Source organism: Labrus mixtus, chromosome 4, assembly GCF_963584025.1.
Source record: "Labrus mixtus chromosome 4, fLabMix1.1, whole genome shotgun sequence".
In the NCBI taxonomy this organism is placed as follows: domain Eukaryota; kingdom Metazoa; phylum Chordata; class Actinopteri; order Labriformes; family Labridae; genus Labrus; species Labrus mixtus.
Genome location: NC_083615.1, coordinates 31,003,910 through 31,022,509, shown reverse-complemented (window position 1 = coordinate 31,022,509; position 18,600 = coordinate 31,003,910). Strand labels below are relative to the sequence as shown.

General features: G+C 39.7%; 1 protein-coding gene across 1 annotated transcript in view; it reads right to left on the bottom strand.

Annotated features, from left to right (window-relative positions):
- nlrc5 (NLR family, CARD domain containing 5) overlaps window positions 1-14,777 on the bottom strand; it is a 47,434-nt gene extending 32,657 nt beyond the window's left edge. Inside the window, exons 1-11 of the mRNA XM_061036900.1 lie at window positions 14,695-14,777; window positions 13,553-13,896; window positions 12,732-12,782; window positions 11,989-12,069; window positions 10,965-11,150; window positions 8,921-9,075; window positions 8,632-8,763; window positions 5,898-6,213; window positions 3,287-3,755; window positions 2,657-2,810; window positions 2,118-2,248 (exon numbers count right to left, since the gene is read on the bottom strand). Coding sequence (XP_060892883.1) covers window positions 2,118-2,248; window positions 2,657-2,810; window positions 3,287-3,755; window positions 5,898-6,213; window positions 8,632-8,763; window positions 8,921-9,075; window positions 10,965-11,150; window positions 11,989-12,069; window positions 12,732-12,782; window positions 13,553-13,880 — 2,003 coding nt within the window. The 5' untranslated portion in view covers window positions 13,881-13,896; window positions 14,695-14,777. The remainder of the gene's footprint in view (window positions 1-2,117; window positions 2,249-2,656; window positions 2,811-3,286; window positions 3,756-5,897; window positions 6,214-8,631; window positions 8,764-8,920; window positions 9,076-10,964; window positions 11,151-11,988; window positions 12,070-12,731; window positions 12,783-13,552; window positions 13,897-14,694) is intronic.
- Window positions 14,778-18,600: the final 3,823 nt, after the last annotated feature.

The following is an 18,600-nucleotide window of genomic DNA, read 5'->3' as shown; positions in this document are numbered from 1 at the left end:
CCTTTTTGTTTAATTCGCTGGCTATATCTTCGTCAATCAGTTCCACACAGCGAGTCACAGTCCTGCGTGATAAACTGATTTTTTCAAACTGGCCTTGGCTCTCCGGACACAAGAGACCTGCTGTCTCTACCATGCATTCTTTTAAAAACTCGCCTTCGGAGAAAGGCTTGCTAGCCTTTGCTAATTTGAATGCCAACAAAAAATTTGCCTTGGTAGCTGACTCTTGAATCGCAGTTTGTTGGTGAAAAAAATGTTGCTGAGTCTGTAAATTAGCCTTCAACCTCTGAGCCGCAGCCGCCCGTTCTTACGTGGACTGCTTGCTAGCGTAGTTAGCATGCTTCGTAGCAAAGTGACGGCTGATATTGTACTCTTTGAAAACTGCGACAGTTTCTTGGCATATCAGGCATACAGCCTTTGATCGGACTTCAGTGAAAAAATATTTAGTTGTCCACTCCGTATTAAACACTCGGCATTCACTGTCCACTTTTCTTTTCTTTGATCCGCTCATTTTTACAGAAGGGCTCATACGGGTTCATAGGGCAAAGCGAAAAAGTGAAGAAGGGCATAATACACCACACTCTGAAGTGCGCCATCTATTGGGGAAACGCGGGCATTACAGGGGAAAACGAACGAGGTTTAATTATAATAAAATTTAATTTAATAATAATATAATTTGGACAAGTTTGGCGGGCCGGATTAAAAAGCCCAACGGGCCGTATATGGCCCACGGGCCGTAGTTTGCCCATGCCTGGGTTAGGGCCTGAAACATCTCATGTGTTGATACAGTTCATTGCAGACTTGGTCTTCCTTAAGACCGATCTGAAGACCCATCCCCCTCATCACTGTTGGCATTGATGTGGCACTGAACTGGACTTATACTCCTCTTTCTTTAGGGGTCCCCCAGGGAGCCTGTTTTGGGTACCCTCAGTTTACATATTCCCCCTGTGGCAAATCCTGCATAGGCACCGCACAGACTTTCATTGTTATGCTGATGACACTTAACTCTACGCCCAGTTCAAACCTGGCACCTCTGATCTTTCACAAATCATGTCCTGCCTGGCAGAACTTACAAGTTGGATGTCAATTTTTTTTTTTTTTTGCAGCCAAAAGACTCCAAATCTGAAGTTCACATGTTTCTCCCTCTAACTCCCTAGCTAAATTAATAATCTCTCCCTCAGTCTTTGTGCTCTATCTGATAATGTCTGCAAATAGGCCCACAACCTAGGGGGTCATCTTTGACTAAGAGTTATCTTTTGATAGCCAGGTGGCCAAAAAAAAAAGAAGATGTCATGCAGGCAAACTTAGTGTCCTCTTTGAAACTCATCTTAAACATCGCTAGGATGGCCTCGTAGTAATCTTATGTCGAGTGCCCCATGTCTGAAAGGGATCACATTGGTTGAGGGTTCGAATCCGACCTCAGCCCTTTGCTGCATGTCTTTTCCCACTCTCTTAGCCCATTATTTCCTGTCACTCTTCAGCTGTCCTATCCAATAAAAGCAAAAAAAATGTCTTAACCGTTTTCGTGTACTTCTTTACCCGGTTTTTATTTATATATTCTACAATTCACTTATCAGACGCTTTTATCCAAAGCGACGTATATCAGAGAGTAAGTACAACACAAGCAAGGATCTAGAAAAAATGGAACAATGTCAGTAAGAGCAAACCATCAGCTTAGAGTCCGATTGGACACACAGGTGCTGACAGGCATTGCACAGAGTCAAAGCACAACATTGACGGCAGTTCTTGAGAGCTCTCATCAGTATAGAAACCATCTTAAAGGTCGCCATTATCAACGCTATCGTCATTACCATCGTCAATAATATTGAGACCATCATCATCATCATCATTATCATCATCATTAAGGTTGTAGGTATTCATGAAAGAGCTGGGTCTTTAGCTTTTTCTTAAAGGTGCAAAGGGACTCTGCAGATCGAATGGAGTTTGGTAGTTATATATGTTTAATTGATCTTTGGGTTGTATTTACCTGTTTATTTGCTTTATTTATTTGTTGATTTATTTTTACTATTTTTGGCTTGTTTTAAATGTAAATCACTTTGTAACTCGTTTTTTAAACATGCTATATCAATAAAGTTATTTAAATTATTATTACTTCTTACCTCTTCTTGAGCTGCGTGTCACTAACATCCAGACTTGTCATAACTCTGACTGCCCCCAAAAACTCCTGTAATGTCAGATGAATGAAGAAGTAGGAGTTGACAAGCATGCCATCCTCGCGCCTGACCTCCATCTGACAAAAAAACATGAACAAAAATCTGACAAAAAAATATGGACAAACATGTGACAAAAACATATGGAATACATTTTCTTTCTCTGGGTTTCTGAGATTCAGACAAATAGCTGGTTACCCTCAAATTAGAAAAAGAATTCTGTTCAACCATTGCTTCCTGCAATCTACATGTCACATGCGTAGGATATTGTACAATATTTCTCAGACAGACAAAAACATACAGGGTATGAATCTGTACGCACTCTTGAGACAACATGAGGCCTTGCTGTTAATCTTGAAGAGCACACACACACTCCCTCCTGCCCAAAACTTTACCTTCTCCAATGACAAATATAGCTCTCTAGGCTCAGAGGATTCATTGCACACCACAGATATGTAAAGAGCATATGCTGTATAACCATGTCTGACCTGTGAAAAGAGCCCCGTCCTGATAGACAACTCCAAAACCGATCGGGAAATCTCTTCTTCCATGAACAGGATCCTGCTGTCCTTTAAGCCTTTCCAAGCCAGATGACTCAGCTCACACAACTCTGATTGATACTGACTCAGTGTGCAAGCAACACTACACAAAGGAGACAAAAAAATACAGCTGTATTAATTCAATTTGATTGTCATTGAACCCACAAAATATTCACTGCATTTGTATAAGTATTTCAAAGATCATTTAAAAGTGAAAACTGAGGGCACAAATCTAAAATGGTTTGATGTTTTGGCTACAGTGTTCATATTTAAGATGGACCCTCTTTCAAAGGACTTGGCGATTTTTATTACTTTAAACGTATTCTGTAAATGTCAGATGGATTGGCAGGTTGGCAGAATCATCAGGTTGTCAATTCCAGATTTCCAGATCTTTACAGTCCTGCTCCTATCAGCCAAAGAGATATCTAGCTGGATGTGTACCTAAATACGTGTGGATGGACGAGGCATCAATCTCATCTAGATTACAGATTACTACAAAGAATTAAACAGTGACAAATCACACTTGTCAATCTGATTTATTAATATTCTATAGTACGTCATTACCTCAGCTCAACTCACCTCTTGTAAGGTCTTGTGTTCTCCAGCTTGTCTTTTTTTCCTTCTTTGTCAGGGTCACGGCCCAGAAAAGCGCTAAGAACAGTGAGGTAGACCTGTGTAAGGGTGGAAGGTATCTGGGCTTGTGTGAGAGGCAGCTGAGCTCTACCATTAATCCCATCCATCCTATTGTCAACACTTTTTCTTCTTCCTTTGTGATCTTGCATTTCTTCATGACTCCTTCCTCGACTGCCCTCTGCTCCTTTTCCTCCTCCTGAAATCTGTCCTCCTTTTAATTCATTGCCTTTAGCTGTCCATGTCTCGCTTCCACTTTCTTCTGGCATCTGTGTCTCTCCTGGGACTCTCTCTTCCAGCAGTAAGTGCTCCAGACAGATGCAACAGATGTTGCAGAGGGCCGGGACAGATGACATTGCAATGAGGTGTTGATTTGAGAGTAGAAGATCTGCTGCCTGCGCCCCAAGACCTGGGTTGGCTTGGAGACATATGCAGTAGAGACACTTTATGAGCCGTTTTACAAGGTTTCAAAAACATCACTTTTTTTAAATCTTAGGCATATTGCAAAAATACACTGCAGGATGCTGGAATGCTAATATATGCTTTTATTAGCAGCCGCTTGGATCAGTACCACTAACTTTTCAATTTTAAGATAGACCAACACAGATTTGTTCTCTCTTATTGATCTGACATCTTCACGATTGTGTAGGCGTGTTGAGACTGAGGATGACTGACATCCATCCTCACTTTCCCTGTTAGTTTTATTGCACCTCATGTCGAATGCCAGACATAGCTGAGGCAGACTCAAGCTGAGCGGAGGTCAACACCAATAACTTGAAACATATGTGAAGGCTTGCAAAGCAAATATCAATCATCTATGAAAATAATACATGAATTGCATTTTTTGCATTCATTTCACATCAGTGTTTCCCCTAGGTTTACAGCGTTGGAGGGGGGGGGGGACACACGCCGACATGCCGACAGAAACACCAAACACTTGAAGGAATCTTGGTGTTCATGTGTTACTTTTAATGACAGCTGTCCTTTTTTATCGGAAAGGTATCCTTAAATGTCCTTAAACTTCTTCCCCTGATTTCTGACTCTATCCACTATCCTACTATCCTATCCCTACAATAAAGGCACAAAAAGCACAAAAATAAATCTTAAAAAAAAAAAAAAAAAAAAGGGGGGCCGTTGGGGGGGGGGCAAATATAAGAGAAACTGGGGGGGGGGGGGGGGGGGGGGGGGGGGGGCAAATATAAGAGAAACTGAGAAGTTTACCGTTCCACTCCGTTCAGCTCCATTCTCCCCGACTACTGAAGGAACTATGAATGACTTAGAAATTACTACAATTGGTGACTTATCAAATCAGGCTTTTTCTTGCAGTCTCTCGACTGACCACCTCAGTCTCTCTTGCTGTCTTGTTGACAGTATTTGCATCTGAAAAGACTGTTATAACTCGTTTTACATCTCGTCTTAATTATCAATATGCATTGACCTATAGTATTTCCTTCAAAGTAAGAAGTCTCACGTCAGGTCAAAACTTTTTACTCACACACTGAGGATTCATGATTTCAGTGTCCAATCATAACCAAAGAATATTACAGAAATATTTATTAAATACTAGAAAGAGAGAGAGGGAGGGAGAGGGAGTGCACACCTGCATATAGACAGCGCGGATGCAAAACAAGAACAGGTAATTTGATCATGAGGCCTGGTGAGAAATAACTCCTTGTGCGCATTGCATGAAATTTGCAGCTTATGCGTATGAATCTGAGAGCGGAACGGAAACAGATAGATTTTAGACAGGTCACTGATCATCAGGCTAAAAATCTGCAGTATATTACACATATATACGTGTAAGCCAATGTACCAACACATGTTTTTTTCCCTCTTCTATGACAGTGTGGGTGTGTGCAGACTGAGCATGATTGACATCTCCCCTCACTGTCCAAGTTTTAGTGCACCTCATGTCTAGTTGAACCCAACTTCAAAGTGATCAGAGGTCAACACCATTAACTTAAAGCACGTGTGAAGGCTTGTAAGGCCAAAGGCAAAATGCAAATGAGGAAGTCGGATTTAATCATTTCAACGCAAAACAATTTTTCCAAACTGGCCGACACATTCAATGCTTGCTTAAAGCTAATTCTACCGCAGTTATACCACAGCCAAATAAACTTTAGATATCCTTACCAATCCAAACTGGTCCACATAGTGTTGAAGTACACTGAATATAGCTATTAGTCTAGATCATTTAGACGGTCCTAATCATTAGAGACTATTTTGTGACCGTTCCTCAAAAAAGGCTCAAGTTCCAAAAACACTGGGTCCTACATTTCCCATAAAGCACTTTGAATGCATCAGCAAGAGATGGCATGCCGATGGCATGCCGCTTCAGTACAACTAAACTTGAAACATGGACTGAGAATTGGTTAAAATACGTAACCAGAAAAACCAAACATCATACAATCAAAACCTACGCTCAGTAAAATGTAACAATAAACAGAAGAATGTTTAAGAAGTTACTGAGCTAAAGCGAAACAGTGCAGTATGTGTTTAAGCTGACTCTGAAGAATGACATTTATCATAAAGTAAACATAAAAATCATGCATGTTTTTACCTTTTACATCAAAGAAGTTGTGCACATACTTCTCGACCTCTTGGCGGTCCCACCCCAACAGCTGACCCACTTTATCTGATACACCTTCCAAATCCAGGACATCCCGTACACGGCAGGTGACCACCACGGTGCACCCTGGAAGAAGTTGACGATTTAACAGCCCTGAGATGAGGTCACTAACAAGTTGAGGTTTTGTTGGGTCCCACGGCTCTCTCTGCACTTCTGGTTTGTTGAGTTTGATGTGAAACTCATCGTAACCATCCAGCACCCAACAGCTTTGCTCCGGATTGGAGAGGAGGTAGTCCACAATTGCTTGCTGCCCAGAAGTAAGAATATAAATAAAATGTAAATATAAGAAACAAATGAAAAGTTCACCTAGCTGAGCTTAAAGTCCCCATGAAATGAAAAAATACATTTTCCTGTGTTAAATGTTGATTTATCTGCCGAATCTATTCAGTAAAGCATTTTCTGAGTACTGTCCAATCAAAACAACTGTCTTTTATCTTCTTGAGAAATGTATCAATCGTCTGATGAATCATCCTGCACTTGTGGGCGTTCACTAATTTTTCAACAAAATTAAAAAACTTTATAGAAACTAACGAGCTAATCAAATTCATCCCGACGTTATGTCCCACCTTCTATATTATGATTGGTTCTATCCCACTTTAGTTAAAAAAAAAATCACAGTACGGCAGTTAGTGGCCTACGGGGTTGGAAATTATCACCTGTCACCCGCCAAATACGGGTGTTTTTTTTGCAGTGACGGTTGAATTTGCTCAACTTAGCAGTCACGGTGAAATAAATAAAAATGGTAAATAAAAGTAATGTAACCATGATTTAAAAACAACAAATAGATTATCTTTCCTCTCATCAGCTAAATGAGTTAGCCTTTGAGGACACAGCTGCATTGGAAACTCTAACCAGCCTATAATAATATAAGAATAATAAACTGAAATAAACTTTTTTTTTTGTTTTTGAGTGAGACAAAGAGCATGCCAGTATTTTATTTAATAGTTGAAACATCTCCCTTCATAAATAGCCTGTTCAATACTGTAAGCCTTGATTTAATTATATACGTCATTATATTATGCTGCCGTTTAAAATTAAGTGGCAGGTAAGACAAATGAGTGACTGATTTATTTTTTTAAACCACCAGTCACAGTGGACAGTACGTAAAAGAGTTCATCAAGAACTGACAATGGTGAAAAAAGTACGTTTCAACTTCAAACTGATGTGGATGAAGGGGATTTTGAAGGTCTTGTGCTCGAATCGGATGTTCGTGGCTATCTCTACGAACCGCAATATAGCGGCGAGGCAGCTGCTGCCGACAGGCGGGTGTTATGCCTCGGCTGCAGGCCGCCACCACCCGCAGCCAGCTCAGCTGCTGCGGCTGCTGGCCACACACTAGCCGAGCCGACGGCAGTGAGGATGAGGAGCCCGGGCCGGCTCGAGCTGGGGCGGACTGGTAGTGTCGGTGCTCTCACTGTTTGCCTATGGACACTGACATAGGCTGTTTTCGAAGCCGCGTACTACATACTACTATCTAAATCAGTATGCAGTATATACTGCATACTGCATACTGCATACTGCGTTCAACAGTAGTATGTAGTATGACTGCCAGTCATCGGTTATTTTGCAGTATGATTGGCACGGTTAAACTGGTTTCTGGTCCTGGAATGCGGAAGTAAACAACAGCCCATCTGGAGGTAATTAACATAATTAAAATAAAACAAGTCTACAATCTCTCATATATTCTGTCATTTATACACAATGCCCCTCCGTTGAAATATGATTGGCATGCTATTAAAGTTGTAGTATAATTTTCAAACATTCAGGTTGAACTTTTACTCAGCTGTGAATAATATGTAGAGCAAGCCAAGGACCCTGTAATTGCAGCTGCTGGTCCAGCTGTGGCACATGCACTGCACAGTCTACAAAGTGTAAAAAATATGAGGTGGTAAGACATATAAATATATGAACATAAATATAACAAACATATTTGTTATTGGTTCATGCCCATAATGTGGCAAGATATTCAGTCACTGCCACGGACGAGTTCAAACAGCTGCGCGCCGGCATTTTGATCTCTGACCTGACACTTTGCATTGTGGGAAACAGTACGCAAGGTAGACTGGTCCGATGTATACTGTACATTTTTCCCGAATCAGTATGACATCCTGGTATTTTTGGCATACTGCGGATCTCGCAGTTGTTCGCATACTGCATACTGCATTTTGGCCAAATCAGTAGGTACTAGTCGTATAGTATGCGTTTTCTGCCAGGAATTTCCAAGATGCTAATTCCTTCTGGAAGAAATCTCAGAATCAGTTGAGGAAACGGCCTTATCTGTTGTAGCAAATGTCTGTAGAGGACCTTAGTGGGAGTGGCCTGCAGTGCTGTGCATTCTGGGAGTTGTTGTCTTTCATCCACATGAGCACTTTCTGCCTTTTCAAGAAAATAAACATGATAAATAAAATCTTATGTCATGGTGGTAACAAAGCTAGTACTAACTATACAAGCTATCAAAACAACATAGAAGTTGTACTGGCTGTCTAATTCAACCAAACTCAAACCAGAAAAATTGTGACTTTTAGGTATGCATATATCTGAAGGCACCAACTTCAAAATTTATTTCACATTTCTACTACATGTATGACCCAATGTCAATACAGATTCATGTTTCAACGGGTGAAGTATCCCTTTAAGGTACTGCTGTCATATTACTACAGTCTACCTTTTCATTATCGTCTTCTCTTGGAAAGAGGTAGTGATGGAAGAGCAGATCGAACAGGGAGAGAGGGTGGGACAGTAGGGCTAGCTGACGGAACTCTAGCAGGACAAAGAGGGAGGATGAAGGGATGGGGCCCTGGGTGAACAGAGAGAGAGAACATGAATGATCAAGAGAATTAAATGAAATGTTAAATACATTTACTGAAAACATTTGGAAAACAAGAAACAAACTAGGCTCCATTTAAATTAAAGGGAAACCCACTAATATGTATTTATGTGAAATGCAGACTTACTAGTCCATGTGCCCACTGCTGTCCTAAACAAGACATCAGCAGAGTTTTTCCTGATCCAGCCTGGCCAAGGAGAACTGTCACCTTTCCTACACATCCTTGAAGGAAAGTCTCCAAAGTCACTCTGGCCTCCAAAGACCCAAAATCCACATCAGGCTCTAAGTTTGGTGGATAAAATGTTTAGGTCATGTAAAGCAGATTCAAAAGTATTCATGATAGGAGAAGCATCATGTCAGTAAGAGCAGGCTGAACGATAGAAGATGCATTCGTTTTAATGTCAGTTTTTGCATGCATCAAATTGTCGCTTACACATTGCAGTTCATGGCAGGATATTTACATCCCTGTGAGCCATGTAACACATGGAAGTGGAACGGTGCAGCCAAGTCATTCTGCCACCTATCTGTCATTGCAAGAAGTATTAGAGGCGAAACAGGGGGAGCCTGTGGCGATGCAGCGCAGAATAGCGCTCTGTGTGTATGTACATGTGTCTGATCGTGTATGTGAAGCCAGGCCTGCCCACTGAAATGGCTGGGCCCCAAAAAGGCCAAGTGATTGGGCCCTCCCAGGATATAATTTAAGTCAATGTATGCATATTCGATCATTACGGTTAGCGCTAGCCTCCAGGCTAACATTAGCTCCCACCAGCCGAAATAAGTTTGTAAACAAGTCCTTGTTGGGGTCAAATGCCCGAGCCTGCTCCTCTTTTTTTCTTTTTTTTTTCTGGCATCTTAACTTTGTGCAAGTCATTGAATGGATATTCTGATTCCAACATAACTGGCATAGCAGTAAAGTCTACAGGGCCTGCTTATGGTGATAACATAACAAGATAAAAGGGCTCATATCATTCTAAGAAGATGGGGTTTACATTTAGAAACAGGCTACATTTCACTGAAGCAACACCAAATAAAATGTATCTTTTGTTGCTTTAAGAGGTAATGGTGAGTATTCAGGTGTAAAAAAAATGTGGTCATTGTAGCTTAAAATTAGGATGGACCATGTGTTTTTGCTAACCTCCATCAGCCCCCCCTCCATATGACTGGGCCCCAGAAAGCTTTCCCCTTTATCCCCCCTTATGGGCGGCCTTGTGTGAAGCTCCCACTTTTTGTTTACACTAAGTGACTTTCTTATTTGTGCTATGCTGTTAGGACGCACTCACACTAGCAATCTGCACTGTGCCTAAGCATGCTTCACCCCTGAAGTCCAGTTCGTGTGACTAGTAAGAGTGCAAATCCGTATACTTCCTCGGCCCTGGCACGCTTGAAAGAGGTGTGCTTTGGCACGGTACAGTTCATGCACGAGCACAAGCACAAGTACACAAAGTGGACAGCCTTCATTATGGAGACATCCCACAGTGTTCTGTCTGTATCTGACCAACATGACTCAAAATAAGACACAAAGTCAGTAAAGTATCTGTCATGTTCACTGTGTTGTTCTCAGATGTTTGGATGTGGGCTTGACCAAGTGTCCCTTTTATTTTTTTCATTTTCGAGTCTACCTGTCTTGTAAACTGAGCGCGCTTTATAATTACGTATAAAGCTGTTCATGTGTTGTATTATGAAGTTATGTACAAAAGGTATGTATTCAGGCCTGGTGAGTCCTGGAGAAGAGTGAGTGCAGGCCAGCAGGGGAAAGGGGTTGAGGGACAATCATGCTTAAGCACTGGACAACTTTGCCTAGTGTGAGTGCACCCTTACACATCAATGTGTCATGACACAAGTATTATCATGTTGCATAATCTGTCCTTACTGTGCTGTTCTTTCTGTTTTTTTTAACTATTGTAAAGTGTCTTTGAGTTTTTGAAAAGCACTTATAAATAAAATGTATTATTATTATTATTATTATTATTATTATTATTATAATAAAATGTGGAAGTACAAATGCTTAACGACAGTGGATCTTTGTTCCAGCGCTGTTGTAGAGCCGCAATGTTTAAAGGGGTGCTACATTAAACTGTATTAAATTATTCATACAAATATTAAGAATTCAAAATAACTTCAAATTGACAGAATATTCCCTGTGTACAATAAGAGGAAGAATGTCTACTGACCTGGTGTTCTGCTCCCTCTGTCTGTGGATTCAGGGGTTTGATCAGGTCTGTCTCTGCCTCGGTTTGATGTTCTCGGGCTTACCCACACATTCTCAAGTTGAACATCCTGCACCAGGAGCTGGCGCTGTCGCTCCCACTTCCTCAGCAATAAACTCCTCACTGAAATTATGTACTGCTCCCAGTGATCTGTGGCAGAATCCATTGCACAGTCAATGTTTTATATCAACACTTAAAAACTCCCCTGTTATACAGGGATTTTCTGTTCCTATGTAAGACACACACATCAACACTCAAACACACACACAACACTTCCCTAATATTTAAAGTAAAAGATAGACTAAAAAAATGCTCAATCAGGTGTTTATCTTTTGCATGAAATGCACAGGCAGTTGGTTCTTCAGTTTTTTTTTAGCAAGCTTGTTTTGGCTCAGCAGGAAAGATGAGTGCGCTGCATTAACCCTGGTAATTGAATACCCAGTACTAAAAGATCAACATGGCTGAGATGCCTGGAGTACTCTCACATTAACACAAGAGCCTGGTATGAAAACATCCTTTGGGTTTTAATGTCTGCACAAACTCATTTTACATGTAAATGGTTTCGTCTTCACAAGGGTGACAGGCAACATTTATTTTACTGTGAGAGCTTGATAAAGTGATGTCTCTCTCTGTCACTGCTATCTTACTGGGCAGGCAAACACACACATAAAATCACAGAGCTTTTACCATAGATGTATACATAATACATATTTAAAGATAAGTATTAATTGATACCTACATAAACTAAAAAGGTACTGTATGTGCTTGTTAATGTATATACAGCTATAGTAAAAGGACATAGCAGTACATAGAGCTTTTGTTACAGGACAGCAAATGTCAATGAGGCCACAAAGGCGACTCTGCAACATTTGTACCCACAATAACTCTTCAAACTTTAACGAGTGGTTGACCATTTACAAGGTTCATTTGTGCATGAAAATGTAGCTGCACTGCAACAAGATTGAAGGGTTGAGTGTTTGTGTTTTACCAATCCGTGGGCGTTTGATGAGCTGCTGCAATGAAGAAGGCGAGGATGGCTTCTCATTCTTTTCACTGGACTCCTGGGCAACTTCAATGCAGAAAGAAAACACACGTACCAAACATACAAGTCAGTAAAAAAAACAAAAAACTGTACAACAAAAAGACTAATGCTATCAAGTGCACTGCAAACATGCTGCATATGTTGCATACCATTTACAAGCCCTCACTTTTACTTTCTACATCAGCAGGAGATTCTGGGGATTCCCACAGTGAAACAAAAGACAAAATCATAAGATTCACTGAGCACATGATGATCAGTGCCAGACTAACTGCTTTTCACTTTCAGTTTTCCAAACATGATTTAATTTTCATTGCAGTGCCTGCTGAGGGGACACTACAATGAAAATGATTCAAAATGAAGAGAAACAACTTTCACCTACAATATGACCACCACAGATCACTTGACTAATTTGTGAGCTGCTTTTGTTGTGCTCAACATGTACACATACAAAAGAGGAAACAAACTTTCTAGGGTATTGAGGGATGTGATCAAAAATTATTGGATGTGTATGAAAGTAAGTAAATAAAACACACAAAGTCAACAGATGAAATTATTTTTGTTTTCACACATTGGAGTGTAGCTGAGCACAAGCAAGATTTATAATTTTCCAATGATCAAGTAAGAACAAAACAAACATATATACAGTATATGTTGCCTTACAGAAATGATGACAAACAAACATTAACTACCTGTGTTACTCTGAGACGCTGGCTCTGTGGATGGACACTGTGTGACATCAGCTGCAAAGTCAAACACAAAGAGACATACTGTTAACCTGGCCAAGCACAAACACATGTTTTTTACTAATATAGGCAAGCAAGTATCTATTGATTTCACAAATGCACAATGCTCCATGTAGTGAAGTAAACAATGCAAAGCATCTATGGTGTTAAGGAAAAATGAAATACCAGTAAGGATGACAACCATGAAGGACTGTCCCACTTGGACAGGTTTGTTTTAACAGCAAAGAGTTTTACTCCAAAGACACAGACACAGTTTAAATATTACTCAAACTAAGAGACGAGTAGAATAGTTAGTCAAGTTCACTTGGTTACATGACATTTGTGTTGAATCTGTATTCAAACCTTTTCTGGCACCTAGACCAGAAAAAAAAAAGGAAATTTAAGCCCATTAAGGAAAATTAAGCCACAGCTAATGTGCATTTTTTAACGGTTCTCTTTACTGCACATTCCCATGACCTTTTCTTTGACATCCTTCGTGCCATGTACTATATACCGTACTTTTCTCAACACTCTGATCTATTTTCAAATTAACCTTTTGACATGTGTGAGTCATGAATGAAACATGTGCTAATGACCTCTTTTGTCGTTTACGGCCTGTTTTGCACTCCATGTAGTGGAGTGTAGGCAACCTGACACTGTAGTTCATTCAGGATCAATGGGACTGAGGAATCTCTCTCATAGTAAACTGTTTCCACTGAGTATCAAAAATATCAGACAAGGATTAGCATCACTTTTTAAAAACATTTATAGCACCATTTTATACTCACTATTTGCATATCCAGCCACTGACATGAGCCTAGACTCCAGGTGCATGGGAATATTTTCACACAACAGGCACATGCTCTGAAGGAAGTTGCGACATTCTGCCGCATTGGCCAACCTGAAGTGCTCCAACATAGATTTGATGTGTTGTGTGAGTGCGGATGCGGAAGGGTCTGCATGGTTGATGCTCCATCCAGCTTCATTGGGCATCATTTGGCACAACTGCATTATAACTTCAGGTGACTGACTTTTTAGGATGTGGAACAGTTCAGAGGATTCCTGAGCTAAGACGGAGTTCACATTATCTTCGTCAGGGTCAACCTCCTCATCCATGGTCAGCCTCCATCAGCTGGTGCACATAAAGTGAAAGTCATGAACACAAACATTCATGTTAATCCAATAAAACTGTTATTAAACTATTTGGAAATGTTTTGGAGGTCCAGCAACACATACACATAACCATTTAAACATACTGGGAGCTGCTTTAAATCCTTGTTGTTTCGATAAATAAGGAAGATGTTGACATAAAAAAGGCTGTGAGTGTGAAACAAACTTTATTAATAGGCAATATTTGACTTCTTTAACAAGTCAATGGGAGATGTTCATATACAAAAGCTTGTCTAACGACATCAAAGTAGGCGTCATAGGTCGGCACTTGTATCTCAAATTTGCCTTATTAATGTATATTTATTTGTCTTTTCTTTAGTTAGAAAGTTAAACGCTTTACTATTACATATCACCATATTTTGGGTAGGCCTATGCTGCGGTAGATAAACAAACAAACAGTTTCTCAAATAGTTTTACTCGCAGTCAAGAAGAGTGGCGTGTGCGTTTGTAGGCTACTGCACTTTTTTTAATACATTTTTTTATGTAGTTGAAAGACTGTGGTTATATTTAAAATACGTTTGAAACCTTTTTACAATTGATGTGCCTTGTTTGCACCGAGTAACATGACATTGTGCTTTACCCTACCAGGATATTCTCCTGCCTGTCCTGCGGTAAGGTGGGGTCATTTAAGGTAACAACTGTCGCGTGGTAGGTTACCGACTCTTTCATCTGCAGCCGAACACAAACATGCTGCATTGAACGGTGAATTTGAAACTCGATTAAAAGTTAGCTCACAACGATATATAAAATAAATACTCACCATATGCTGTTGTCGTATTCTGCATAGCCCACTGCAGTCAGCGTTTCTATTATTTTAAAACGAAACTAAAGGGTGACGGTATCGTAGTTTTGGTTTCGTTTTTGTGCAGCAGCAGCAGTTTGTATTCAAAAAAATAACTGCCAGAAAATGATTGCGGAGGAACGAAAGAAGGGACAAGTTGTTTAACTGAATTGTTTCGATTAGAGATGTAATTCGTTTCTGGCAAGACATAATAACATATCATAACATTTAGGCAATAGGTCTGTCCAGCAGGCTGGACTGGTAATCTAGCATAGCCTACTGGGCATTTACCGCCGGTTTAAAAAAAAAAAAAACCTTGAAGAAATTGGATGGCCGGTGTTATGCCGAGAAATGCATCCGTGCCAATAATTGCATGCATCTCGCGGAAGTGATAAAACGGTAAACATCTTATGTCTGGGGGTAGATCTGTACGGAAGAGGATTAGGGCCACTGAAAAAAATTGGTTCTGATTTATTTATTTTTATTCTGACTTTAATCTCAGAATTCTGAGCCCTAATCCTCTTCTGTAGTAGATCTGTGATGACAACGTATGTGAAGTTAATACTTAAGAAAGTAAAGTTTTGTTTTTAATGACGGATTATTACAATATTGAATAAAATGAAACGTCAGCATTGAAACTAGATGTAGCCTTTATGCAACAGAAAATATGGTATGGAGAAGCTGTCAAAAAACTCAGTCAATATGCTGCAAAAAGTCCAAGAGACTCTGCAGTTCTTAGAGTAGGCTTCTGCACTCAGCTACTGACTGTCATGAATCTTCAGGTTGAGGGGGGGGGGGGGGGGGGGGGGGTGTCACTGCCATACAGAGAACAAGAGGAGCAGGTGTGTAACATGGTATAGCGGAGGGGAAACCGTGCACCCCACCGTGACGTAGGGAAGGCTATACGTAGGCCTACTTCTTGAGTAAGGATTTATTTTACCCAGAGGCTTCTGGCCACTGCTTACATTTCAGCTTGACAGGTTCAGTTGTAAGAGGATGGTTTGAGCAAAAAAAATCCACAGCCACCAGTCCAGCACTGGTTATTTAGTCCAGCTGAGCTCTGATAGGGGTCAGTTATGATCACATGAAACATCACAGAATGCCTTGTTGATTCCCAGCTTCCATATCCACCACATAGCTCCTGTTTCATTTAAAGACTAGAAGCTCAAGCAAATACTTGCATGAAGTACAAGTAAAACTTGAGCACAGTTCAGTAAACAGCAACCCTTGCTACTCAGATTACTTGATATAGGACAGAGGGCCCCGACAAATGGCACTTAGAGAGACTTAGCATGTGTTTCTTCCTGCAACCCGATTTAGAGGACAAGTGTGCAACTCTGTCCAAGTTTCTAATGGAGACTGAAACCTCTCTCAGAGTATATTACAATGCTTGGAAAATTAGGAATTTTAGATTTCAAGCGACACAGACATTCCTGTGAGATCATGTCAAGTGAGATCTGTGGACAGACATAAATGTGCCATTTTATAACTTTAAATCAATGCTGTAAAAAAAGATGACTAGGCGTAATGTTGGTTGTTCGTAATGATAACATTGTGAGTCATATAGAAGTCTACAACAATCAAGAGCCCCATAATGATAAAATATTATGACGAAATTGCGTGTTCTGCTGCATAGATTTGTAAGTGCTCTCAGCGGGACCTGACAAACAAGATGCTCTCTCTCTCTGAGCTGATTACGTCTCAGACTTTGGCGGGTAGTCGCCCCCTTTATACAATTTTTTTTTGGGGGGGGGGTCACAAATAGCTTATGCCATAATTGGTCAAAGATCTTCCACACTTTCTATCTCAATTTGGTAACTAATGAGTGGATGAGCTTTTTACAGAAGCTTCAACAACTGCCTTCAGTGTCAAAACTGCCTCCACCACAGTACACCACCTGACCTCCCAGCTTCTCTCGCTCCTCTCAGTACTCCAACACATATCCTATTACAGTGAGCCGGCGTAATAAGATAGATGCTTTACAACTTGTGTTAAGAGAGTTACAAAAAAACACCTAATATAAAATGTCAACACATGTTTATTACAATACTGAAGGATTCATGGACTTATAATCAATGCCGACTGGCTTGTACAAATGTTATCTACACAAAGATAGTAGCTTTTCCTCATATTGGTGTATTACCTGGGAATCAATTCTGAAAGTCAAAAAAAAATCTTTCATTGGTTGATAACAATTATTTTGTCCAAGATTCCCACTTGAATTCAGCAAAATAATAGTCATGTTTGGTGAGCATACATGATTAGGACAAAACTTAAGAATCTATGCCACACAAATAGAAACGCTCAACTGTTTATCCTGAAAGCAGCCACAATAGTACGGCTTTGGCATCTGACCAAATGAGGTAAACCCTGGAGTGGGAGAGCTTTTCTTGAGCCATCAATCAGCCACTGCAACCCTTGTCGAGGCAAACTGTCCCCTGAACATCAAATCATCTTAAATTGAATTTGCATATTAAGTATTATACTTAATATACTTGAAAATTAAGTATAGTTATCATATTTATTTCCAATTTGGTAAGTATTATGCCAAATTGGAGATACCCTTGACCTGGATGTTCAATATAAAAACATTTTTTAACAGAGCTTGTAGGAAAGAAATTGATTTTAATAAAAAAAATTGTGGATATTCATTTTGGTAAGATCCTTCCAGAGGAGCATGATGCAATATCATTTTATATTTTTAATTTTTACTAGTTGTAGTAATAACTTTATTATTATGACCATTCGTCTTCTTGAGATTACTGTAAATGATATGTTCTGAACATTTTTCTTAATATCTATAATTAACACATTTTCTGTACTGGGTTAGGGTTACGATTTTGTATGTGAAATAATCAAACACATTTAGTGACATCGTGTTGAGCACAGAAAAAAGTAGCATCATACAAACGTTCATGTTACCACTTTCAGAATGTCTCATTTAAAGCAGTACTCAATTTTGATCAGAAATTATTTTTTGGTCAGCAACCTATCCAAGACTTAACCCTCCCCTTTTTGACAACATGCCAACTACTTTCACCTCCACACACCAATCTTAAACTACTCAGATTACATGATGGAGTTTGACAGAGGCCCCCCCGCTAACAAATGTGTCTTACAGACTTACAAACTGAGTCTTAGCATGTGTGTCTCAGCATATGTTTGTCATTGCCGCTCAAGTTAGAGGACAACTGTAACTCTGACGGCTAAATCCAACACACTCTAAAATGTGACTGACTCAATGAGATTGGAGGATGTTGAATTTTAAATCCTGGAAAATTATGTTTGGTAAAGTAAAAAAGAGAACAATTACCATGGCATTTTAATTGTGACATTAATGTGAACAAAACACAATTTTATCAACGATAACTACATTTGATACATTTTATGCCTACATGATTATTAAAATGGTTACATATTTAGCCATATATTTGAGATGTGTTCTAGAAATGCTCGCTGTACTCCCACTTATTGAAATGCAAAACATTTTTGTGAGCATGCTCTTCAGCCTTACATTTGCAATAAAGTTTGTTATTAGCTTTTAAAACATGAATCATTTTCTGTCAAAATGAGTATGAAAACCATTGGTATCCTAATCTGGATAAAAGGATAATCGCCTGGTCACTTTAGAAAAATTTGCTTGAAAAATTCAGAGACCAAAAGTTACATAAAAAACAAATTTACTCATCCTGTTTTTGATGACTGTCAGCTTGAAATGATAGAAACAATTCCAAAGTTTTATCCATGCACCCTTGATGTATCCTAAATTAAAATATAAAGATTGAACTAAAAGGATTTTATTGGCCAAACAAAACTATAAAGGAAATAATCTTTAAGCTCTTAAAACCTGAGATGTGACTTATTATTCCTCAGTCTCCTTTTCAA